Source organism: Oryza sativa, chromosome 2 (assembly GCF_034140825.1).
Source record: "Oryza sativa Japonica Group chromosome 2, ASM3414082v1".
NCBI classification, from domain to species: domain Eukaryota; kingdom Viridiplantae; phylum Streptophyta; class Magnoliopsida; order Poales; family Poaceae; genus Oryza; species Oryza sativa.
In genome coordinates, this window is record NC_089036.1 from 29,452,054 (window position 1) to 29,475,699 (window position 23,646).

Here is a 23,646-nt window from a genome sequence, read left to right on the forward strand (position 1 = left end):
TTTCAACTTTTCCATCACATTGTTCTAATTTCAACCGAACTTTCAATTTTAACGTGAACTTAACACAACCCGGATCTAATCGACGACAGGGTGACAAAGCAGCCGTACGACTCAGATTTGGCCGCATCTTCTCCTCTGTTACATGCCGCGCCTACGCATATAATTAACAACGTCATAATTAAACGATCACCTCAGGCATGAACGCTTGAACGCGCTTGCATTCTCTGCAACCAACCTCTCGTAATGCGTCCCCAGGTAGATAATGATACAGCCAAGGTAGCCAATCAACACATACGCGTAGCATCTTTGCACTGCACGGTCACATGCGAACGAGTACCTTCAGACGCGAGGGCACGCGACGAGATCGAGCATAAATGCATGTGTAATGCGGCAACGTACGAACGATTCGAGTGGCAGCTAGTGCGCGGTCCAAGCCACCGCTCTGGCCGCTCGCGCCTAGCTTGTCCGGTACTCCGGTATAGCTAAGCGATCGACCACGCGGAGCGGACACGCCACACATGCAATACATGCAAACACATCGCCGTTTTCCCCCATGCACGGCGCAGTCGCCATCGGGACGGGAGCAGCAAGGCTCTCGCTCCGTGCAACTTAGTACTACTGAATTCTCACTTCCTGGCTCGTACAACTGCACGAGACGCCTTCCAGCTGAAGCAACCCGGGCGGCTGGGCCGTGGACAAGCGGAGGTGGGGAAGTGGACCTCGTCGTCGTCGTCGCAACGGGAGGATTTGGTGCATCGATCGGCAGGAGCGGGGCGTGTCTGTCCGCGCGCGGCGTCGTGCGTGCCGGGACCGGAGCCTCACCGCGCGCGCTGCGTACGATATAGCGTGGAGTTGGGCCGGTTTTTTATGGTAACTTTCATGGCGACATATGAGAGGAAACAGAGATCGGATCGGTGTTGCGCGGAAATCCATTAACGGGACAGGGGACGGGCCAACGGCGCACGTACGGGCGTTCACGATAGTGGCTCTAGTTGGAAGTGAGTGACGAGGGCGTCAATTATTGTCGGAGATGGAGACTTAGAGCTTATGATCTATCTGTCCCGGATCGTCTGGTTGCATATATGGAGAAGGCAACAAATGTTAATCCACCGGTCACTGTTACTATGTCCTCCGAAATGAAGCCCGGTGTCTTCCATGGAGTAGGACAAGGTCACGTACAGACATCGAGAGGAATGCGTAGCGGCTAAGCTGCCAAGTATAACTGCGTGGCCGCGTACAACTGTAACTCGAGTGTCCTGATCTACTCCTCTGCCAGGAGAAGCCAAAACCAGTTATTCTGTTAATTTGACAGCGTTGCACACGCTCGCCATTTGTAGCTCTGCACCATTCGTAGGTACATTCGCTGTCGCGGGTGGTTGTTGCACGAGTTGCTGTTTACCTTCGGCCTTTGGCTTTTTGGCAGCGTTGCACGCTCGCCTAGCCGGCCGGCTGGCCGAACCGACTGATGCGCAGGCAGGACAACGTGCTGAGGACCACGGGCGCCAATGCACCGTGAGTCGTCGCGCGGGAGGACTCGTGGATTGATGAAGCCCGGCCAGGTTTTTCATGTACCTCGTCCTCCCGGTACAGTATATGGGCATAGGGGAGAATGAAGCCTGCGCCCCTCCAACCAGGCCAGTGCAACTGTTCAAGGAGGAAAAGTAGGTGATTTCTCTGCAGGTAAATTTGCTCGTTCGCCTTCTCCTTTTTTAAAAAACTTTTTTTGAAAACTTCGCCTTCTCCTCCGTTGCCTCAAAGTAATTTTGGCGTTTGACGTTGAAGCATACTGAACTGAATGGTCTGCGTTTCTCCATTAGCTTTAGCCTTTTTAGCCGGGTCGGACGAAAGAAAACGGCCAAGCAAATTTCATTAAGACCAGGAAGGGAGCTTATTAGAAATTACATGATATCAATAGAACGCTGTAGAGAGGCGTGGTCCAACCTCAACCAATCACTAGTAACCTCAACATTTCGCACTACAGGAACTACTTCTTTCAAGAATTAAACCTCGTTTTGATTTCCCTGAATAGTTACCATGGCGTGCGAGGTCGTCCTTTCGAGCACCCTAGCATTTCTTTTCTTCCGAATCAGCCAACATACCAACATGAAGAAGGTGGCAAAGGATTTTCCTATAGCTCGTCTGAAAAGCCCACCTTGCTACCAGCCAGAAGGCACCAATCACTCAAATAATCCTGCCCCAGCTCTCCAAGAAGTTAGAAAGAAACACCGCCTTTTGATAGCCTCCAAACCCTGTTAGTGTAGGTCAGTAGGTGTAAAAAGAAAAACTGTTACTGTAAGCACATGAAACTAATAGATATGCTTGCGATATTCTTCATCAACTGAGATACACGAGTGACAACTTCGTTGATGATATCAATTTTTTTAGGAGGTTATAAACTGTGAGGCATTTTCCCTGGATTGCTAGCCAGACGAAGAATTCGACGTTTGATGGCACTCTCGTCTTAGCCTTGATCTCACCTTAGCCCGCCCACTGTTGCAGAAAACATAATACCGTTCAACGATTAATTAGAATGCAGGTAATCGAAGTTATACGAAAATCTTGTGTTTGCAGATATATGTATATATTTTATAATACTATGTTCTTCTTTGACTTGAAGATTCAGTCCCTGCTCTATTTTATTAGGCAAAATTTGCTACAGGACACCGAAAGATTGTGGCCTTTACTGTGAGACACTAAAAGATCGTGTATTTGCTCATGGACACTGTAAAAATATGGTAATTAGCTACTGGACACTCCTCCCATTATTTTATTTTTTCAGTTGAAATGGAGAGAGAAAGAGTTGTGTAAGTACCAAAATACCCTTTGACACTGTTCTTCCTCTCTCTCTCTTCTTTTCTTTTCCCCTTCTTCCTCGCGGCGGCCCAGATGTCGTCGTCCAACACAGACTCCTCCGACGAGTGCCTCACGCTGCCACCGCACCGCACGAACAGCATCCTGACCTTTGTCAGCCTCACCATCGCCATCGCGTCGTGCCTCGTGCCGCTCATCAGCACCGGCGTCTCACCGCCAGCGCGGCGCACGCTTGGCAGTGCCGCCGCCGCCGACTGCGTCGTTGCCACGCGACGCCTCTGGCGGGACTTCCCCTTCTCCGGCCTCTTCTCCCTCGTCGGTGCGCTCCTTGCCCTTCTCGTTGACCTCTCCGCCTTGTCCCACCTCAAACCCATGGCCACCAGCACGCGGAGGCGCCGCCGCCCCCACCAACCCTATGTTCCAATCCCCACCACAGAAGTCCCCCATCTTCAAGCTCTCCGGCGAGATGAGCCCCAATAAGCGCGCGCACTTCTCAACGGCTTCTTCGTCCTCGCCGATGGCAGTGGCGGCGGGGCGGCTCAGTCGACGGCTCGGCCGCGGCGGGGTGGCGGCGGCGGCAACGCATCGTGGCTCGCAACTAGGACGGCTCGGCCACGATGGGGTCACCATGGGATGGCTCGGCCACGGTGAGGCGGCGGCGGCGCATCGCCGAGGTTCACTGTCGACGGCGACGACGCACGACGGCTCGGCCACGGCGGAGCTCGGTGGCGGTGCAATGAGAAAGAGAGAAGATGAAGAAGATGAACAAAGAAAGAGAGGAAGAAGATGAACAGAGAAAGAGAGATTGACAAGTGGGCCCATGGGTAAACTTGTCTTTAATCAAAGTTTCTCTCTCCGTCCGGAAATGATAAAATAATGCGGCCGGTGTCCGCCAGCTAATTACCACATTTTTACAGTGTCCACGAGCAAATACACGATCTTTGGGTGTCTCACAGCAAAGGCCGCAATCTTTCGGTGTCCTGTAGCAAATTTTGCCATTTTATTTCTCCGTCCGTCCCAAAATATAAACATTTCTAGAATAGTGCCAAGTCAAACTGTTTTAATTTTGACTATTAATAGCGATAAATTAAGAAAGATAAATCATGTAAATTTAATGTTACTATCATAGTATGCAAGTCTTTTTATTTAAAATATTTTACTTTTGTAGTCATTTTTGGTTAAAGTAGCATTTCGAAGACCGTGTTAAGGCCTGTGTGTATAGGATACGCTGCCCATTGAACCTGGTCGGTCCTCCTTGTGTGCAGCTCGATCTCCTGGACGTCGTCCCACGGAACTAGGTACTCACTCCGTACTCACCAATCGCTCTATATTGGAGGGTGCCACTTGTATATCAGTATATCACGTTCCTAACAATTATCACGCTGCCTTTGTGCCACTGTAAACCTTGGCCTAACTACATGACTGAACAAGGACGGCATTGAGAGCTGGATGCCCCGCGCCGTTTCCAACGACAAACAGTCGACCAATCAGCCTTCCAAAAGTTAGTTCCGTGCCGTTTCCAACGACAAACCTTGTTGATTCTCAAAACATGTTTCCAAATCCCTCGCTGAGTTGTAACATTTTCCACGGTCGATCATGATGCTCAAGTGATTTCATTAGCCATTTTTTTAAAAAAATATAGTACAAACACAACCACTCACAACGTGCGTACACTTATCATCTGAACGTACACACGCACATCATTCACCTATAAACACATCTTAAAAAAAACTGGTCAGCATGTATTGAGGTTGATAGTCACTATGGACGCATCGCTGTGTCTTGAGATTGATGAAGTCACCATGAACGCCTCGCTATTGATGGATATATTTAGAACTTGAACCCAGGTAAGCTAAGGCTGCGTTCGTTACCTCCCGTTCCCAACTTCCCTCACTCGTTTTCCGCGCGTACGCTTTTCAAACTGCTAAAGGGTGTTTTTTTGCAAAAAAAAAATAATTAAAAAAATCATATTAATCCATTTTTGAAAAAATAGCAAATACTTAATTAATCACTTGTTAATCGCTGCTCCGTTTTCCGTGCCAGGACAACCCTCACTCCCAAAAGCAGCCTAAATCCACCATAAGAAAATTAACCCGTTGAGTTACACTCACTTCGCCTTTCACTAGCCACTTTAACCACAAAACCTTTTAGAACAGTTTCAGATCCTTGATGCACGGATAATATCAGTTGCATACACATGGAGCTCTATGCTATTACCGTCCATCATAAAATAACTTTATTTTTTATCCATTTCATATGCCAACATAAAACTAAAAAAACTAAAATACCTTATTTTATCAAATCGTAATGTAACTATTTCTCACTTTATCCACTCTCAATGTAACTAAAATACCTTATTTTTTATCCACTTTCAATGTATTTTATCTTCTACTTTTATACAAACTCGGATGCAATGGTTGCTTGAAAATGAACTAATTTTATGATAGATGGGAGGAAAAACATATAATATTACTGTAGGATAGGGAGAGGTACCAACTACCAAACAATGCCCTCATTAACCTCCTCCTGCCTCTTCCACAAGAAGACTTTGATTGGTCACCGGGAAAGTTGCAGCACCAAAAGAAAATGCACTGCCAAAGTTAACAACATTTCACAAGGGTTGTCACCTGGATAGCATCTTTGGCTTCGTTCCAACAACTTTCTTTGGCGAGGTTTAGTACTCTGGGAACTTTAATAATAGATGGCACAATTAAAATTTAAAAAAACCACAACCCACAAAAAACACAATCCATATTTATTCCACGTATGAAACCCAAGCCACTGAAGTGTGAGGGCGTTGATGATACAACGACAAGTTTATTTTACGGGGGTTTACAAGACAGAACTTAGTTGCTCTTTTGTTTTTATTCACTGAAAATACTTACAAAGTGAAAGTTCGTCGGCAAAATAAAAGAGCATCACTGTTCACTCAAGGCAAGCCATGAAAAAAAGACTCACGCATGACATCAGGAAATGAACTCACAATTCAGAAAACCTATAACAAACAACAAACTTGTACAGTTTCGTGAGCGACAGTCTTTGCACTTCGAGAAGATCAAGGACCGATGCAGATGGCTTTTAAATATGCTACCGAGTGCACCAGTAATCTCTACGTCGCGCCTCAAGTTGCCAAAACTATTATCACAATTAGCAAGACAACCCCGAAGATCACCAGAAGAATGCAGAGCTGCAAACAAGATGATTTATCAAGGTAGAGAAATGGTTACAATAGCAAAAGCTTAAGAAATTTGCACTAGCCTGAACATACCAGTGATGAATTCGATTTCTGAGTCTTGGACGCTTTCGCGAGTTCTGTCTTTGCCTCTTTGGTTGCTGCTGCAGAATTCTCAATGTTTGTATCGATTTCCTCTGTAATAAAAGATGTACGTGTTAACTAGGAAGCACAGGAACAACACATGATATGTACAGTGCAATGTAAAACTTGCCGATTGTAACTCCTTGAATATGCACAAGTGTAGCAAGATCCTTAAATGCTTCATGTACTTCACCAATCTGTTGTTGAATATCTTGAATAGCTTGCTCCCTTTCCTCAATGATAGCTTCATTGAAAACAATTTCATTATCCAATTGCAGCACCTCTTGCCTGAAGAAAAACATGATAACTTAGCAGAGATGTAAGGAAAAGTGATTCTACCAAATCTTGCATGTCGTATTTTATCACCATGAATATCAATCAAAATAAGATGCAACTCTTTTTCTTCAGGGTCACATCAAAGACAGCCTTGTCTAGTCAAAATTCTCTCCATCCTTCTCTAATGTAGAAAAGGCTCTCAGTTCATGCGACAAGCAATCTGTGTGAAGTACCAACATGTGGAAGGCAATCTGTGTAAAGTACCAACACTGCAATTTACTGTAACTGCCACACAATCTAGGCTCGGTCAAAATAATGCATGGCCACTTGGCCTATGTATTCCAGCAGAAGCATTTGATCTAACAGATTTTAGGTGCATGTACTCTCCCAAAAAGACATAGAAAGTGTGCCAGGTATATAATTCATGAGGTGATATACTGCCCATGAGATAAATGACGTGCCACGCGACTTATGTAAGTTCCATGCACCACAGATGAAAACTCAGCCACAGGAAGTCACTAAAATTGAATATTTTCTGATGGGATAGAATGAAAAAACATGCGCTATACGATTAAAGCTGACCTTCCACCAGTAAGTACTAAATCACTAGTTGAAAAAATAAGCAGAAAAAGAAGAGCTATGAGAACACTGACCTCTTTGATTCTGCGAGTAGCGCATGCTGTTCAGGAATTTTACCAGAATCCCTGGCTTCTATACCACCTGTAGTATAGCTACATCATAGTGACCAAAATTCTCAAAGATATTAGAAGATAACCCAGTCAACTCTGCACATGAATACCTTTAGTTTTAAGATAAACCATGTCACTAAATGAGGTCATCAGGTAAACTGCAAGTAAAACGGATGGTCATGACACTGACAAAGAGAAGGCAATGTGTCTTTAAATTAGTTAAATTGTATGTTTTTACAATGCAAAATAATAAGACCCATCTCCATACTTCAAAGGAAGAGAAGCTAATGGAGCAATAACATAGGCAAAGTTATATGACCTATTCAAAGAAAAAAATGCCAATATAAGCTAGGCAGAATCCTAGAAGGTTGCAGCATAAGCAAATGAAATGGATCATGATGAACACAGTAACAAACTATGCCAAAAAGTTGTGAGAAGTATTACTTGGCCAATGGTTCACATAGGGCTAGTTTGGTTTGAAACCCTATCAAAATACTGGTACCAAACCTTGGGTAAATTTTGGCACTACCAAATTTTTGATAGCATAGATTTGGCTCCACTCTATTGATTTGGCAAAAATTGGCTCCAATCCAAAATGCTAACATGCACTATTCAAAACTACCAAAGAATTGGTAGGGCAAAAATTGGCACCAAACCAAAATGGCCCATACACAACAGTATCAGATTATTCAACTTTTTTTAAGATAATAGAAATGGTTTACATCTCCAGCCTCTGCCGACAATCAGATTATTCAACCAAACTCTTTTATCAAGCAATGAGGGCAAAGGAATTGGTTATTACTATACTAGTAACTAGCATGGTGGCCCGTGCAGATTGCGGCTAGCATCTATATTTTATCTCATATAATAGCATATATGTTTTCTCAATTTATTATTAAAATATATTAAAATGACAACATAATTTTAAATTTTGTACTAACTTTACGAAACTACTAATGTGTAATATTCATATTGTATTTTATATACGTGTTAGTTATTAATTATTTTTAATATCAAATTTTAGTTATTTCTAAATTATATTCCTATATGGACTCTAGACTCGTCTTTCAATATTTCTTATTTTTAATTCCAAATTTTCGTTATCTGTAAATTGTATTTCTATATAGACTCTACGCTCTTCTTCCAATATTATTTATTTTTAATTCTGATTTTTTTTTTGTTTCTAATTGTATTTCTATGTGGTCTCTAAACTCATCTTTCAATATTCTTTAATTTTTTATTTCGAATTTCAGTTACTTCTAAATTGTATTTTTATACGGATTCTAAACTCTACTTTTAGTTTTATTATGTTTATTCCGAATTTTAGTTAGTTTTAAATTCCTATATGGACTCTAAACTCATCTTTCAATATTCCTTATTTTTTTTAATTCCGAATTTCTATTATTTCTTAATTGTATTTCTATATGGACTCTATACTCTTCTTCTAAAATTCTTTTTTTTTTATTCCGAATTTCAGTTATTTCTAAATTGTATTTCTATATGGACTCTAGTCTCCTCTTCCAATATTCCTTATTTTTTAATTCCGAATTTCAAGTATTTCTAAATTGTATTTCCATATGGACTCTGTTTTTCTTTTTCTCCGATTAATATGAGAATTTCTAGGCCGTGAGAGCGAACGTGGAGGCTCCTTTTTATATTCCTTTTTATAGATAGATAAATAGATAGATTTGTTAGAATCCATGTGGAAGCCACTGATAAGTAACATGTGCATGTAAATTAACTTCTACACATGGCCATTCGTCGGTATACTATTAAAAACCAATGGCATATCATGGCAGGAAAATGAAACAATCAAACAATACAGAGAAAAGTTTGAGATGAATCGAATGAAAAGTGTACAAGCATTACTTTGGCTGAGATGTCTGGGGAACAACTGGCTTATATGCCATCTCCCTTTGAATCGCAAGATTTTGAAGTTTTCCATACTCCTCCATCGTCGTGGCAAAATCCTTGGCAAGCTTCATGTCAGCAACCCTCTTGTCTGCCTGCACATGATACCCAGATTCCTAATCACTATGGTAGCTAAGTAAACTAAGAGCAGAAAGATGCATACATGATCACACATATAGTTGGAAACAGTCTTGTCCAAGACAAATTCACTGGGCTAAAACAAAGGGTATAAATAAACAGTAAATTACTACTAACACTAGTATCGGCGTTCTTGTCTGCCTCAGCAGCTCTCCTGAGCTTCTCCTTCGCATCCTTTGCCAATTGAAGAATGTTATGACTAGTCTTCTGCCTGTGGAGAAATCAACCAATCAGAACACCAGAGTGATGGTAAACGACATGCCTCGAGGGCATGAGCTACCAACCATCACAATTTCGATCAATTAACTTGAGCTGAGCCAAAAAAATAATAATAATCGCGAGCATCTAGCATTCTAGGACATGAAACGTGTAGAGGCAAACAACAATTAAAGGAGTGAGGAGTGGGGGGGAGCGAGGAGAGACAGCTGGTCACGAAGGGCGGGGGTGTCCTTGGGCGTCCCGAGCGAGTTGAGGAGGCGGCGGTAGGAGGCCACGGCGGTGGTGATCTGGAAGACGAGCGCGCGCGTGGCGTCGGGGCCCCGCGCCCTCCTGGGCGCCCGCACCGCGCCGGCCTCCAGATCCGCGAAGCTCATCGCTGATCCCCCCCGGCCTTTCTCCTCGCGCGCGCGCGCGCGTCCGATCCCCCTCGCCTCGTTACGCCGCCGAGGTGCCCCGCGGCTGCGCAGGGTACGGCGCCGGGTAGCGAAGGTGGTGGTGGTCCTGGTGGAGGCGGCAGAGCGGAGAATACACTAGGGTAGAGTCGCCATCGCCACCGGCCACGCACAGTTGCAGGCAAGAGTTCTTTATTGTTCCATGGATCAAAGCGATGCTACAGGTGGAGGTGGTGGAGTCGTGGAGATGGCCGCACAGCCACGAACGGAACAGTGTCCGCCCGCGGGCTCGATCCGCGGTCGCAGTTTGGGCGTGGTGCTTGGCATGAAGCCATCAACTGCGGAATAAGTCCATTTTGCCTCCCTCATCTCTTGCGCTTGTGTAAATAACATCCCCAACCGGAAAACCGGGTATAATGCCTCCTTCATCTATGAAAACCAGAGCAAATCACCTCTCTCGGTGGTTTTGCTGGCGGTTTCGTCCGACGTGACGTTGTTGACCCGGTTGACAAGCTGACTCAGCGTGGTGGGACTCACATGTCAGTGTGCAGCGATGTCATCTTGGACCGACAGCAGTTGACCACCGGGGAGATCGACGGCCGGCGACGCACGACGGCGAGCCGACGAACGGCGGCGAGGTAGGAGTAGCGGGAAACGGATGAAGAACGAGTGAGGGACGGGGAACTCGGTGGCTGGCTCGGATGGTGGAGATGGGCAACTACGGACGCCAGCGACGAGAGGACAAGGGCAGCGGCGGAGGCACGGCTCCGGCGGTTGTGGGCGGAAGAGGAATCGGCGCGGGAGGTGGACCTGGCTGCGGCGGCCGCGGTCGCTGCACGTGCTCGACCCCTTCGCGGCTGCGGCCGTGCCCGCCGCTACCGAGGCTCCGTTCGGGGAGGCCGCCATCGCCGTGGTCGGAGCGGCGACGGAGGAGGCAACCTCGACGCTGATCGACGACTCCCCGCAGCAAGCAGCTGCCCCACCATCTCCTCCTCCTCCTCCTCCTCTCTTTGCCAACTGGATCTGGACTCCACGACGCCACCGCAGCTGTCCACCTTGCCAACGCCACTACACCCGGTGCACCACCTCGTGCCCTCGTGAGCCACGCCCATGCCGCTGCGTCGCCTCTGCCATCACCACTGTGCACCCATCCTTCCTTCTCTTCGAAGCCACTGCAATAAAATCCCCCACAAAAAATCCCCAAACACATCATCCTCCCCATTTCACTTACCATTCACCGCCGCCACCATCGCCTCCCAGTCCCCACCATCGGCCCGAGCGCCGCCCCGCGCGCGGCTATTAGGCCCGCACAGGCGCTGCCTCCGCCTCCGCCGAAACCGCCGTCGCCGCCGGTTTCTTCTTCCTCCGGGGCGCCGCCTCCTCGCGCGCTCCTTTGACTAGCCGTCTTCATCAGGCCGTCGTTATCGCGTCGTGGCCGCCTTCGGGCGCCAACCGCCTCTGCCTCGCCGCCACCATCGCCTCCCCAGTCCCCACCATCGGCCCGAGCGCCACCCCGCGCGCGGCCAGTCGGCCCGCACGGGCGCCGCCTCCGCCTCCGCCGAAACCGCCTCTGCCTTGCCGCCCTTCTCGGTCGCCGCGCCGGCCGCCATCGCCGTCGCCGCGCCGACTGCCGCCGTCGCCACGCCCATCGCCGCCCAGCGCCGGCTCTGTCTCAGCATCGACAGGAAGAGCAGAGAGAAGAATCGAGAGGAGAAGAAAACGAGAAGAAGGGAAAACGTGGGTCCCACCATTTTTTTATTATTTTCTGTGTGAGAATGACATGTGGGTCCCACTACGCTGAGTCAGCTTGTCAACCGGGTCAACAACGCCACGTCGGACGAAACCGCCAGCAAAACCACTGAGGGAGGTGATTTGCTCTGGTTTGAGAGATGAAGGAGACGTTATACCCGGTTTTCCGGTTGGGGGATGTTATTTACACAAGCACAAGAGATGAGGGACGCACAATGGACTTATTCCATCAACAGCCGGTGGAACACACGGAAAAGTTTTAGGCCGGCCTAATCGACTGTATGTAAGCAGTTGGGCCCATCATGATATCTCTCGGGAATAAGTTCACCGGAGGTCCCTCGAGGTCCCTTAACCTCGCCCTAAACTCATTCACAGGAGCTCCCTTGGCAGTATAGGTGGTTTCGCGTACGTGGCACCCTAGTCAGAAAAATAAATAAATAAAGTACGTGGGGCCCACATGTAAGTGAGAGAAAACGGTGCGGGCCCCACATCCCTTCTATTTTCCCCTTTCTTCTCTTCTATCGTCTTCTTCGACGACCGAGACGGGTGGGGCAACGGCCGGCGAGAGCGGCGGCGGCGGCGGAGGGCGAGTGTGGCCGCGGCAGGCGAAGCTGGCAAGAGCGACTGCGGGCGACCGCGGCGGGAGGTGGGGGCGGGATCCAGGACGGGCTCCTGCTCCGGGAGGGGATTCCCGCGGTGACGGATATGTCGCCGCCGGTGGCGGAGGAATCAAAAGGGGGTGGCGGTCGAATGCCGAGCGCCCAAGGTCGGGCATGAGCTTGCCGGGGATGCTCATGAGGTCGAAGAACGGCAGGTCGCCGGGCTATGGGCAGAACGGAGACGGGCGGCGCGGCGGCACGCGAAGCGGCGTTGGACGGCGGCGGGCGAGCGGAAGGCAAGCGCGACGGGCTGTGGGCAGAGCGGACGGCAAGCGAGCGGACGAGCATGGCAGGCGGAGGAGGGGGCCGCAACGGCGGAGGTGGCCGAAGGAGGAGCGTGGCGGCCTACTCCGCCGGTCGCGTCGTCGTTGGCGGCGAGAGCGGCACACAAAGTGGACAGAGCGAACGAGCACGTCGTTCTTGCCGCTGGTTCCCGTCGCCGCCGTCGCACTCCTTGGAGGAGCCCAGCGTGGTGGCGTGCCGCAGCGGCGGGAACGGACGGAGCGGGGGGAGATGAGGCCGGCGGGAGGGGGGAAAGAGGCGACGCCTCGCCGCCGCTCACCCGCCGCGCCCCCCGCGTCCCCCCCCCCTCTGCTCCGCCCGCGCCCGGAGACGCCGCTGCTCCGCCTGCTCCGGCCATGCACCGCCCACGCTCGGAGCCGCCGCTTGCCCGCCGTCGCGCTTGGCCGCTGCTTGTCGCCGCCGCAGCCGCGCTCGCCCAGACACTGCCGCTCCGCCTGCTCTAGCGTGCTGACGCCGCCCCTCCACCTACTCCAGCCGCGCGCTCGCCCATCGCCGCTCGCCGCCGGCAAAGAGAGAGGAGAGGAAAGAGAAGAGGAGAGAAAAGAGAAGAAAAATAAACTGCAGCTGACATGTGGGCCTCATAATTTTAATATTTTTTTTGCTGACTAGGATGCCACGTAAGCGAAACCACCCACCTATACTGCGAAGGGACCTCCTGTGAACGGTTTGAATGAGTTTAGGTGCGAACATTTCTGGTTTTGTGGTTGAGGGACCTAAAAAAATTCTCGCTGTTAAGTTGAGGGACCTCATGTGAACTTATTCCGCGTCTGGAGTACCTCGCTTGGGCCTAGGCCCTCGGTCTATGGATGGACTGAAAGAAAGTTCAGTACATGCCACAGACGGCTATTTGGATTTGAAAAAAAAAAGAGTCCATATTTCCCCCCTTTCGCCGGAGCACTTAACCTTCTATACTATTTATTCGCTCATTTTGCACCACGAACTATTGAAAATGGCTCACCTTACTCCCTAATGATATTTGTCTTCTTCTTTTCTCTATATGTATGTCATATTTTGCAATTAAATTTGATGACATTGATATACGCATTATAATTTATATCTCAACATTTTTTGATTTTTTTTAATTGTTGTAGAGGTTGGAAACACTCATACTAATTTAAATTTCAAGCAAATAGTTTTGAAAAAAAATGAAACTATTTTAGAACTCTGATAATGGTGTCATTTGTGGCTCTGCAAAATATAAGCTTAAAATATGACTCGTATAAAGAGAAACAAATAAGAGAAATGAAAGAACCATTTTTAATACTCTCTCCATTCCAAATTATAAGGCCTATTTTTTTACATGATCTCCAATGATATACTTTGGCCATTAATTTATTTCATGTCATGTTCCCAATGAATATAAAATTAGCATCACGTGAAAATATAATAATATAACATGCATAATACTTGGTATCGATATAGTTAGCATGATTATTAGTCAAAAATTACCAAGTTTAATTTTTTTTTAGAAATAAGGGTGCCCAATAATTTGGTATGGAGGGAGTAGCTTATAGGGTAAAATGAGTTCAAAATAGTTTTGGAGTTTAAGTAATACAATGAAATTGTTTGGGTGAGTAAACTGGACTTTTCTCTTTGGATTTTTGTGCGGTAGAGAAACAAATTAACAAATGATGACTACTTGCCGACCCGTTCACTGTAATTTTAATAATTGCAAGGGTTTTTTTTTGTTAAATAACATGGATATTGAAATTTTAATTATATGTCAAATATGTTTGTTAACTTTCAAATTAAAATAGATCATGTTAAAATAATAATCCATGTCAATTACTATTCATTAATTATTAATTTCGATTTTTAGAATTAAATACAACACTAAATCAAAATTTATTCTATATGTTTTCTGTTGTTTGTATGTTTTATTTAATATTTTTAAAATTTTAATTAATAAGTACTCCCTAAGAAAGTCGTTTAGGACAGTGACACGATCACCAAAACACAATTTTGACTTCTTATTTCTATAAAAATATTTATTGAAAAGTGATATATGTATACTTTTATGAAAGTATTTTTCAAGACAAATTTATTCATATAATTTTTATATTTTCAAACTCAACAACTTGAGAATTACTCATGATTTATATTCCTAATGTTTACTTAAACATTGTCCTAAACGACTTACTTTACGAGTACGGAGGGAGTATTTATTTGTATTTGTGTTGGAGATTCAATGTACTATATTTCATAAATTAATAATTCTGAAATTTAAAATTTGTAAATATCGAGTTGTACTCAGTTTAGACTTTTGGAGATATATTAATTTTTATTTTTGGTTTAGTGTTTCCAAGTTTGTAATTGGTACATACTCTTATTTTATTTGAACATGTTTGGTAGAAGTTGAAAAGAGATGATTTTTTTAATTGCATGTATTGTTTAAAAAACTCTAAATACGATATACAATCATGATTCCAGATACAACGACTAAAATTTTCAGTTAACATAGGAGTTTCCTCGGGAATATCTATAGGTATAGTTGTGGGTGTTTTTTTTTTCTCTGAGCACCCAATTAATATGGATATAAATTTTTCAACAACCAAATAAAACAATGTGATCCAATGATCCATTGCCGTCGTCTAAAGAATATCGGATAGAGTACTTTATATGGTACCTGTATGTCAACCTTTGGGATCAGCAGAGTCGTGTGTCAAAGATGGGGTGATCATTGATGATTTCGTTTTCAAAAGTTGTCAATTTTATTCGGGATCAACCGAGACGTTCGATGTGTCACGGTCTAATCCCATCGTCTTAATACCACGATTAGATTACCACTACGACCAAACCAATCACAATTGGCGATCCTCTTTCAACTAACCCCAAACAGCAGCAGACACACTGAAATCCCCGGGTTAATATTGTTTTTTTGATAGCGTAATCCAATATCCCCATTGTTAGTAAGGCTCTCAACCGTTTCTCCGTTCAACCCCGAACCTAAAATACGAGGCGGCGGACCACGGTTTTGCTGATGTGATACCGTTGCTTGTTGGCGCGAGCAGTCCACGTCGGGCTGCCTCTTCTGCTTGCAAGGCTGACGGGTGACGGCTGCATCGTTATGCAGTCAACGATTGCAGGCTAGAACTCGAGAGGAACATTTTCCATTCTTCCTCCATCGAAGGCTCGAACTCGAAGAGTAGTTTAGGAAAAAAAAAAAAACGCCGCCTTGTTTCTCCAATGTCATTGTCCGTCCATTTGACACATGCGACGCGTGACGATTTGTTTAGCTTTTCTGCCTGTTCGTAAGCCGGTGACCCATGCGAAATCGTTTGCGCAGCGCGCAAACGATCGTCCCCACGACTCAAGTGGATCAACTGGCGATTGGGAAGGCAACCTAGATCAACGAACCAAAGAGAAGAAAGCGAGATGATGGATGCGCGCATCCAGTTGGTGGTGGATGGGCGGCGGAGACCGGAGACCGAACGAAACGGCCAGATTCGGATGGATCCGTCTGCCCCGACGAGGAGAATGCCGCTTCCACCACGCCCCAACGCTGGGCCACACGCGCGCGCCCACCAGGCCACCACCCAAGCCGAGTCCACGCATCGCACGCGACAACAGAAGGTGACCGACCAGAGGGCGGCCCAAACATCCGGGAAGAGATCCATTCCTCACGGCCCCCGCCACAACATCGCCGTCGCCTCGCCGTCTGCCGCTGCCACCCAGCGAACGCAAAGACGAAAACGTCAAGGAAAAGGGGGGGGGGGGGGGGGGGGGGAACTCTGCGAAAGAAAGAAAGCGATTCGTCGCAATCCTCACTCCCCTCCCGGTCTTTCTCATTCGTAGTTCTCCTTTTTGCCCGCACAAGCAGCAGTGCAGCAGCAGCATACGCAGTCACAAACACCGGTTATTATTGGTCGATGCGTGTTTCCTGTTCGTTTGGGTGGCCTGATGCCCTGATCTGACGATGGGTGACACGACTTGGGCTTAAACAATGGCCGCACCATTAGGTAGTGTCTGGTGCAGGGGCGAACGCGATTAGCCATGATGTAGCGTGATTCTTTCCTTGCAGGCTTCCTTTCCTAGCCAATCAGCCACCTTCTCCCAAACCAGTACAGGCGCTATCCGGTTGACCAAACCAGCCTACCAACCCGTCAAGTCATCGACACAGGGATCAGATCGATCAGGAGGGCCTCTCATCTTTGCCAATTCCATCTTTCTTCTGTTCTCCTTTCCTCTTCCTCGTTCTTCTTCTTCTTCTAGTATCCGTGCATAAAACTGCTAAACAATTACCACTATTGTATTGACCAATGAGTCGACGGGGCCATGTGGTTTGGTTTTGTTTAGCATCCCGTCTCTCTCCTCCTCTGTTTCCATCATCATCATCATCCAGAGGCCACCAACCCTCCTCGATTATTCAGAGCAGCCAATTAGTCTTGGCGTCTTGACGTGTTCGGAGAATTTCCTCTCATTTATATGCAGTAGTTAGACATGCTCTGGAGAAGCAAAGCGAGGTAGGAAGAGGGATTTGGTCGAATTTTACGTACTTAGCCGTGGGCGAGGCGTTTACAGGGTTGCTTCGGCTCGGGGTGGGTTGGGTTGGGTTGGGTTCGATGGAGAAGTGGAGCAGGGGGCTCTCCTGCCGGGCCGCCATCTGCGGCATCGTCGTCCTGCTCTGCGCCACCGCGTTCTCCTGCTCCCTCGCCGCCGAATTCCGCAAAGTCAAGGTCAGGCTCGCTTGCTCTTGCGCTCTCCGACGCCGGCAATGGTGGCGGGCGGGTCGGTCTCACTCACGCCCTTGGATCTGGATCATGTCTGTGTGTGTGCGCAGGAGAAGGACATGAAGCTGGACGGTAGCCTCTGCTCCCTGCCCAAGAGCTCCGCCTTCGAATTGGGCGTCGCGGCCATCGCGTTCCTCTCCGTGGCGCAGCTGGTGGGCACCACGGCGGCGGCGACCACCATGTGCGCCGCGTCCAAGCGCAGCAAGTCGTCCACCACCAGGCGCCGCGCGGCGTCCGTCGCCATCCTCGTCCTCTCATGGTACGCCCTATAGTACGGCCATGGCTGCCAAACAAAGAATTAATGCGTGATTTCTGCGAGCGTGGATCGCTGAATCGCCGCCCGCGGCGCGCGCGCCGGATGTACGCAGGGTGAGCTTCGCGCTGGCCGTCGTCCTGCTGGCGACCGCGGCGAGCATGAACCACGGGCAGCGGTACGGCCGGGGCTGGATGGACGGCGACTGCTACGTCGCCAGGAACGGCGTGTTCGGCGGGGCCGCCGCGCTGGTCGTCGTCACGGCGCTCCTCATCCTCGGCCTCACCTCCACCACCAAATCATCCTCATGCGCCACCTCGGCAGCATCCGCCACAACGACAATCCGTCTCGACGCGGCGGCCACGGACGCCGAGCAGGCGAGCGGGCGATCGAAGCAGTGACCCGCCGGCCTGGCCGGGGCGGAACACGCGGGGCGGGACGGGCCAACCGGAGGAGAGGCGGGTGGACGGTGCTCCGCGCTGTTCGTCCCGCAAAGGCCAAGCGGCGTGGGGGCAATCTCCGCTTGCTGGCAAAGGCCAACGGCTGGTGATGGGTGGGGGCGGGTATACCGGTGGGTTAGAAGATATTTTAGCTGGACAAAGGTAGTACATAGCATTACTGACAAAATTACTGACCAAGAGGTCCAAGACCGTGCAAAATGTAAATGAAACCAGATCAAACAGATCCACGCAAAGAAAGTAAAGGTTGTACATGAATTAATTACAGCATCTTAAGACATAGCCGAGTTCGAACATGGTGATTGGTGGATGTGGCAGAGTCGAATGTGAGTCGTACGATTTAGTCGTATGTATAGCAGGATTCTATTTTTTTTTAGCTCGCCTATGCCAGATTTTCGTGATGGTTTTATTGTATTTATATATTTGTTTTTTAGATAACAGGAGATGTATTACTGTAGTAATATTTATATATACCTAGCATGTGTTTCTTGATTAGGTCCTCATGTTTTAGCATGTTCACTTGTGCTGGCAAAGGCTGGCTCTGTCCTCTATACATTATCTAGTCTGTAACAGTCTAACAGACAGCATGATGGGAATGCATATGAACAATTCTTTTTGGCTCTGTAGACTGTAAATTCCTTTTTTTTTTCTTCTTCTTCTGGTGAGAAGACAAAAATGACACGGGGATAATATGTGATGGCCCCCGAGTTTATCAGTCGCATTGTTGCAATGAGAATGACAAGCACGTTGGCTCATAAGCAGTCGCATTATCCTATGTTTCTATCTTTTCATAGGGCAATCTCCAGTTTTTGAACTAGAAGTATCATGGAAATTGCAGAGTTATAATGATACGCGCCGCTGGTCCAACAATACGGACTATTGGGAGAGCAATGCAACGCAGAAAAATGCAAACGTCATATTAGAACTATCCGTACACAGTACACTTTATCAGGTCATAAAGCTAAAAAGGGTATGCAACGGTGAAGGGGATTTTTAAGCCGTTGCGGGCAAGTTCGATGTTTTCTTTCAGGTTGGCAACAGCAAACATGTTGGCCTGGTGTGCCGAAGGTGGAAGAAACAAGGCAATAGGATTCTGCATGTGCTGTCATTCATACGGGCTTGCATCTGGTCGTGTGTTCTTTGTTTTCTTGCACACAAAAATTCGTGGAAAATGTATACTATTCGGTAGCTCTATTATAGCATGTACAATAGCATACTATAAGCCAGTTATAAACACATATCAAGAAGATAAAAGAAGAGAGAGAAAAGCAGCGGGCTACAGATTTATGTGTATGATAGGGGGGAGGTAGTATATTTATTAGCTATTAAATTAACTATAAATGATTTGGAGTTAGTAGTATTAAACTTGCTCTTACCGCACCAACTGTTGACTGGTTTCACAGAGAGATACATTCAGTTATGTTGATATTGATTAATATCATTATGAGCTGGGATAAGTTCATATCATCCCCCTCAACTACCACATTTATCTAAAAGAATCCATTTTACTCTAAAACCGACATAATTCCTTCCCGAACTCATAAAACTGTTTAATTTACACCCCTCATACAAACTAGACTGGTTTTTTCTATGCGGCGTTTACGTGAACAGCATGTGGTGTCGATGTCAGCATAAAAATAAACTAGTAGCTTCACATGTGACTTCTTCCCCCTCCCCACTCTCCACTATGTCTCACGCCCTTACTCCAACGTATAGATCAATGACCAAATGGGCCGTCTGGCCTAGGCACAACCGGGCCCGGGCCGAGATTAGTCGAGCCGGCAGACTCGACCTACACATCGGGCTGCCCCGGGTCTATCCACTTGCTGCACCATCTGCCTATGCACGACCCAATAAGACTTGGATGGTGTCGAGCTAGCCCAAAGCCACGAAAGTCCATTGCACTCTTCCTTGGATAAAAGACTATTTTGCTTCCCTCATATCTTTGGGCCGTCTCTTATATGGTTGGAATAAATCTATTTTTCATCCCTCATCTGTTTGGGTCATTTCTTGTATGGCTGAATAAATCTATTTTGTCTCTCTCATCTATTTAACTCCCTGATCGTTGGACTGGGCCAATGCCGTATCGGCCCATCGTGTCGAGACAGAGGCCCAGGCATGGCGCAAAGGTTGGGTCATGCCGACACGGGATGGGCCTAATAAGTCAAGCAATCATCGTGCCACGTAGGCGTCACATTAACTAGAAATCGCTTTCAATATTGTCGAGGAATTTAATTTGTACCCGTTTTAAAAGTTGAGGGACACTCCGGTTTTATGGTTGAGTGGTGTGAATAAAACTCGACCTATAGTTGAGGGACCTAAAGTGAATTTTATTTCAAAGCGTACAAGAACCTGAACCTTGCACGTTAGCTCAAAACCTGGATGTGCATAAATCCTGGCCCCATCCTAAGGGGGTGGCTACCTGGCGACTGGTCGCGCCTGCCCCATCGCGCGCGACCACCCCCCACTCCTCTTAGTATCTATACTATACAACTAGTAGTTACTAGTATTACTATTACTATTACACTACTACTATTAGTACTAGTATTATTTCTATAAAAAATATATTTTTATATGTATATATTGTTGATGTATAAAAAATATACACATATACAAACTTTGTATACAATATGTACAAACTTTGTATACGTACGTATTAAAAAATAAAAAAAAACAAAAAAACATAACGTATACAAACTTTGTATACGTGCGTATATAAACTTTATATACGTACGTATATAAACTAGTTTGTATACATGAATACAAAAAGTTTGTATACGTATATGTTAAAAAAAACCGAAAAGAGAAAAAAGGAAAAAAAAAGGGGGGGGGAAACAAAAAAAACCAAAACAGAAAGAGAACCCCAAAATAACGGAAAAACCAAAATAGACAGAGAAACAAAAAACCGGAAAAAACCAAACAGAAAGAGAAACCAAAAAAAACCGGAGAAAACCAAACAGAAAGAGAAACGGAAAAAAAGAAGGGCGCGCGCAACTAGCCGCCAATTAGCGTTTTCGCCATCCTAATGCATAAGCGGGACATTATACTAAAATGTTTGGCCAATACAGTTGAATGGGCCTCAATACCGACTCATTCAATCGAGTCCTTAATAAAGTGGGTGCAATCTCAGATCGGACCCATTCCTCGTTGGAAAAAGTTCAATCTGACTCCTTCGATATAGGTCGGATATGATAAATTCATATCCTTCAACCACAAAACCATATATAATGTAAAGCAAGGTCGACAACGAATGCCTGCATGAGTTCTTGGATAAGGCGAACGAAGGCGGTGGCACCACCATGGAGGCATGGAGTACCCAGAGCATATCGTGTTTTGCTACAGTCCCACCGCCGTCCTATGGAAGAAGTCGTCGTACCACTGCCGAGAAGGGGATAAACATAGATAGGAAAGTAAGGAGATAGAGGGGATGACATGTGAGCCCCATTGTATTTTTTTTAAAAAAAAAATTACGTGATGACTAGGCTGCCACATGGATGCCACGTCAGTGAAACCACCAACTATATTGTTAAGGGAGTCATTTTGCATGGTTTAAATAGTTGAAGAAATCACTATACCTAGTTTGCGGTTGAGGGGTAGGAATAAGTCTTGACTATCTTTGAGGGACTCAATTAAACATTTTCCTTCCTCCCTCCAGATACGCTCAGGACCCATCTCTTAACTTCGATAGGCTGGTGCTCTGGCCTCTTCATGGACCACAAAATGGAATAAGTTCAATTTGACTCCCTTAAAAGTGACACGAATCTAATCCGTGACCCTGACCCTGAACCACAAAACCAGATATCTTGACTCCCTAAACTGTTAAAACCGGTTCAATTTGACTCCCTCAGCGGTTTTGGAGGGCGGTTTCGCTGACGTGGCGCATACATGGCAGTATTGACCTGGTTTTACTTCCATGTGGCGCTGATGTGGCACTATAATTTGTAAAAAATTGTGGGACCCAATTGTCATTCACATTAAAAAAAAATTGTGGGACCCTTTACATGTGGGGCCCACGTGTCATCCTCTCTCCCCTTCCCTCTTTTTTCCTCCCTCTCTCCCTTCTCTCTCCTTCTCTCCCCACGCCGGCATCATGGAGCCCAGCCTAGCCGGTCCTTGCACGCGTAGCTCCAGAAGAGAGCGCAGCAGAAGTACTGCGCCGAGCAGGTGACGTGAAGCAGCACTGCCACGACGAGCATGTGCGCGCGGTCGTGCGGCCGCGGCGCGCAGTCTTTGCAGTACACCTTGTGGATCTCCTCGCGGTCGTCGCTGGTGCCGGGGCGCCACCGGAGGAGCAGCACGAGGTGGTGGAAGATCTTGGCGTGCTGGACTGCTAGTACAGGCACATGATGGTGAAGAGCGCGTTGAGGAACTGGTTGATCACCTCCGTCCACTTCTTTCCGCTGCTCATCGTTGGGATGGCGGAGTCAAGCATGCCGGTCATGAGCATGAACACACTGGTGGAGAAACCATCTTTGGTCGGTCGACCAGATTTTACAATAGTCCCGATTGTATTAAAAACCGGGACTAAAAATATCTTTAGTCCCGGTTTAAAAGCTACAGAGTACTTTTTCAATCTTTAGTACCGGTTGGTGTTACCAACCGGGACTAAAGATCTATTTGTAGTCCCGGTTAATAACACCAACCAGGAAAAAAGATCGCCATACGCTTTACTCTCAGTTGCTGTTACCAACCGGGACTAAAGATATATTTATAGTCCTGGTGGTAAAACCAACCGGGAGTAAAGATCGACGCGGAGATCGGAGAGGTGTGTGCGATCGGATCGAGGCCGGTACCTCCTCCTCTCCTTTAACTCCTCTCCTCAACCTTATCTCCTCCTCTCATCTTTAACTTCTCTCCTCAACTTTATCTCCTCCTCTCATCCTTATCTCTATTCCTCTCCTTCTCCTCTCCTCCTTCTCCTCTCCTCCTCCCTATTGGCAGGGGCGCGAGGGCGGCGGGTCGCGGAGGGCCGGCCGGTGCGGCGGCAGGGCGCGGTGGGCCGGCCGGCGTGGCGGCGGCGCGGCGCGCGGTGAGGCGGCGCGGTGGCGGCTGGTGGTGGGGCGCGGAGGGCCGGCGCGGTGGCTGCGCGCGGCGAGGCAGCGCTTTCTCCCCTTTTTTTTTGAAGAATCTGAGATTGTTGTGTGATGTATTTGATTGGATCTGAGATTGTTGTGTGATGTATTTGATTTGTGTGTGATGTGAATATGTGATGAATTTTGTAGAAGTTGTGATGTAATTTTTTTTTAAGATTTTGTGATGTATTTGAGTATTTGAGATGATCGATTTGTGGATTTGGAGGCAATTTGAGAATGATTGATTTGAGATTTTGGGGACGGGATAGAGTGAAATCAATATATTTAAAAATAATGAAGAAAAGAAAATAATAAAAAGGAACCGGAAAGAGCAACCGGATTAGCATCTTTAGTCTAAAGATGGGTTTTTACCCCCGGTTTTTTCACCCGGGACTAAAGATAGCGATCTTTAGTCCCGGATTCGTACTTCCGGTTCGAAAACCGGTACTATAGGGGGGTTACGAACCGGGAGTAATAACCCTTTCTCCACCAGTGACAGCAACAGTAGGCCAGCAGCCCAGCGGCGACGAACGCCAACCAAATGACCATGGCAAAGTTCCCTTCACCTTTCCATGCTCCTCCATGGTTGACATGCTTTTGCGTACATGGTGCGATGCAGATGGCGGTGACGGCGGCGTTGAACGGACTCGGGCTGGCACTGCAAATCCCG

The 23,646-nt window shown here is 47.1% G+C and overlaps 2 protein-coding genes and 1 long non-coding RNA gene across 3 annotated transcripts; 2 read left to right on the plus strand and 1 right to left on the minus strand.

Moving 5' to 3' along the window:
- Positions 1-5,549: 5,549 nt before the first annotated feature.
- On the minus strand, positions 5,550-9,956 carry LOC4330446 (syntaxin-22). The gene is made up of 7 exons (XM_015771641.3): positions 9,565-9,956; positions 9,259-9,352; positions 8,962-9,098; positions 7,057-7,134; positions 6,258-6,415; positions 6,080-6,180; positions 5,550-5,998 (listed from the first exon to the last, which is right to left on the minus strand). The coding sequence occupies exons 1-7, from the start codon at positions 9,732-9,734 to the stop codon at positions 5,933-5,935; spliced, it is 804 nt and encodes a 267-aa protein (XP_015627127.1). The 5' UTR covers positions 9,735-9,956; the 3' UTR covers positions 5,550-5,932.
- A 6,304-nt stretch (positions 9,957-16,260) lies between these two features.
- LOC4330447 (protein MODIFYING WALL LIGNIN-1) lies at positions 16,261-18,526 on the plus strand. The gene is made up of 3 exons (XM_015767737.3): positions 16,261-17,139; positions 17,244-17,452; positions 17,562-18,526. The coding sequence occupies exons 1-3, from the start codon at positions 17,026-17,028 to the stop codon at positions 17,845-17,847; spliced, it is 609 nt and encodes a 202-aa protein (XP_015623223.1). The 5' UTR covers positions 16,261-17,025; the 3' UTR covers positions 17,848-18,526.
- Positions 18,527-22,848: 4,322 nt separating this feature from the next.
- On the plus strand, positions 22,849-23,237 carry LOC136355423 (uncharacterized). Its single transcript, XR_010739674.1, has 2 exons — positions 22,849-22,898; positions 22,973-23,237. It is a non-coding gene; the product is annotated as an uncharacterized lncRNA (long non-coding RNA).
- Positions 23,238-23,646: the final 409 nt, after the last annotated feature.

What these genes read in the sequence shown, in the direction of transcription:
- LOC4330446 (XM_015771641.3), bottom strand. Translation starts at nt 9,734, where the DNA reads ATGAGCTTCGCGGATCTGGAGGCCGGCGCGGTGCGGGCGCCCAGGAGG. An exon ending in CCCCAGACATCTCAGCCAAA is followed by an intron (nt 7,135 to 8,961) that starts GTAATGCTTGTA and finishes ACTATGATGTAG; the next exon opens with CTATACTACAGGTGGTATAG. An exon ending in CTACTCGCAGAATCAAAGAG is followed by an intron (nt 6,416 to 7,056) that starts GTCAGTGTTCTC and finishes GTTTTTCTTCAG; the next exon opens with GCAAGAGGTGCTGCAATTGG.
- LOC4330447 (XM_015767737.3), top strand. Translation starts at nt 17,026, where the DNA reads ATGGAGAAGTGGAGCAGGGGGCTCTCCTGCCGGGCCGCCATCTGCGGC. An exon ending in CCGAATTCCGCAAAGTCAAG is followed by an intron (nt 17,140 to 17,243) that starts GTCAGGCTCGCT and finishes GTGTGTGCGCAG; the next exon opens with GAGAAGGACATGAAGCTGGA. An exon ending in GCCATCCTCGTCCTCTCATG is followed by an intron (nt 17,453 to 17,561) that starts GTACGCCCTATA and finishes GGATGTACGCAG; the next exon opens with GGTGAGCTTCGCGCTGGCCG.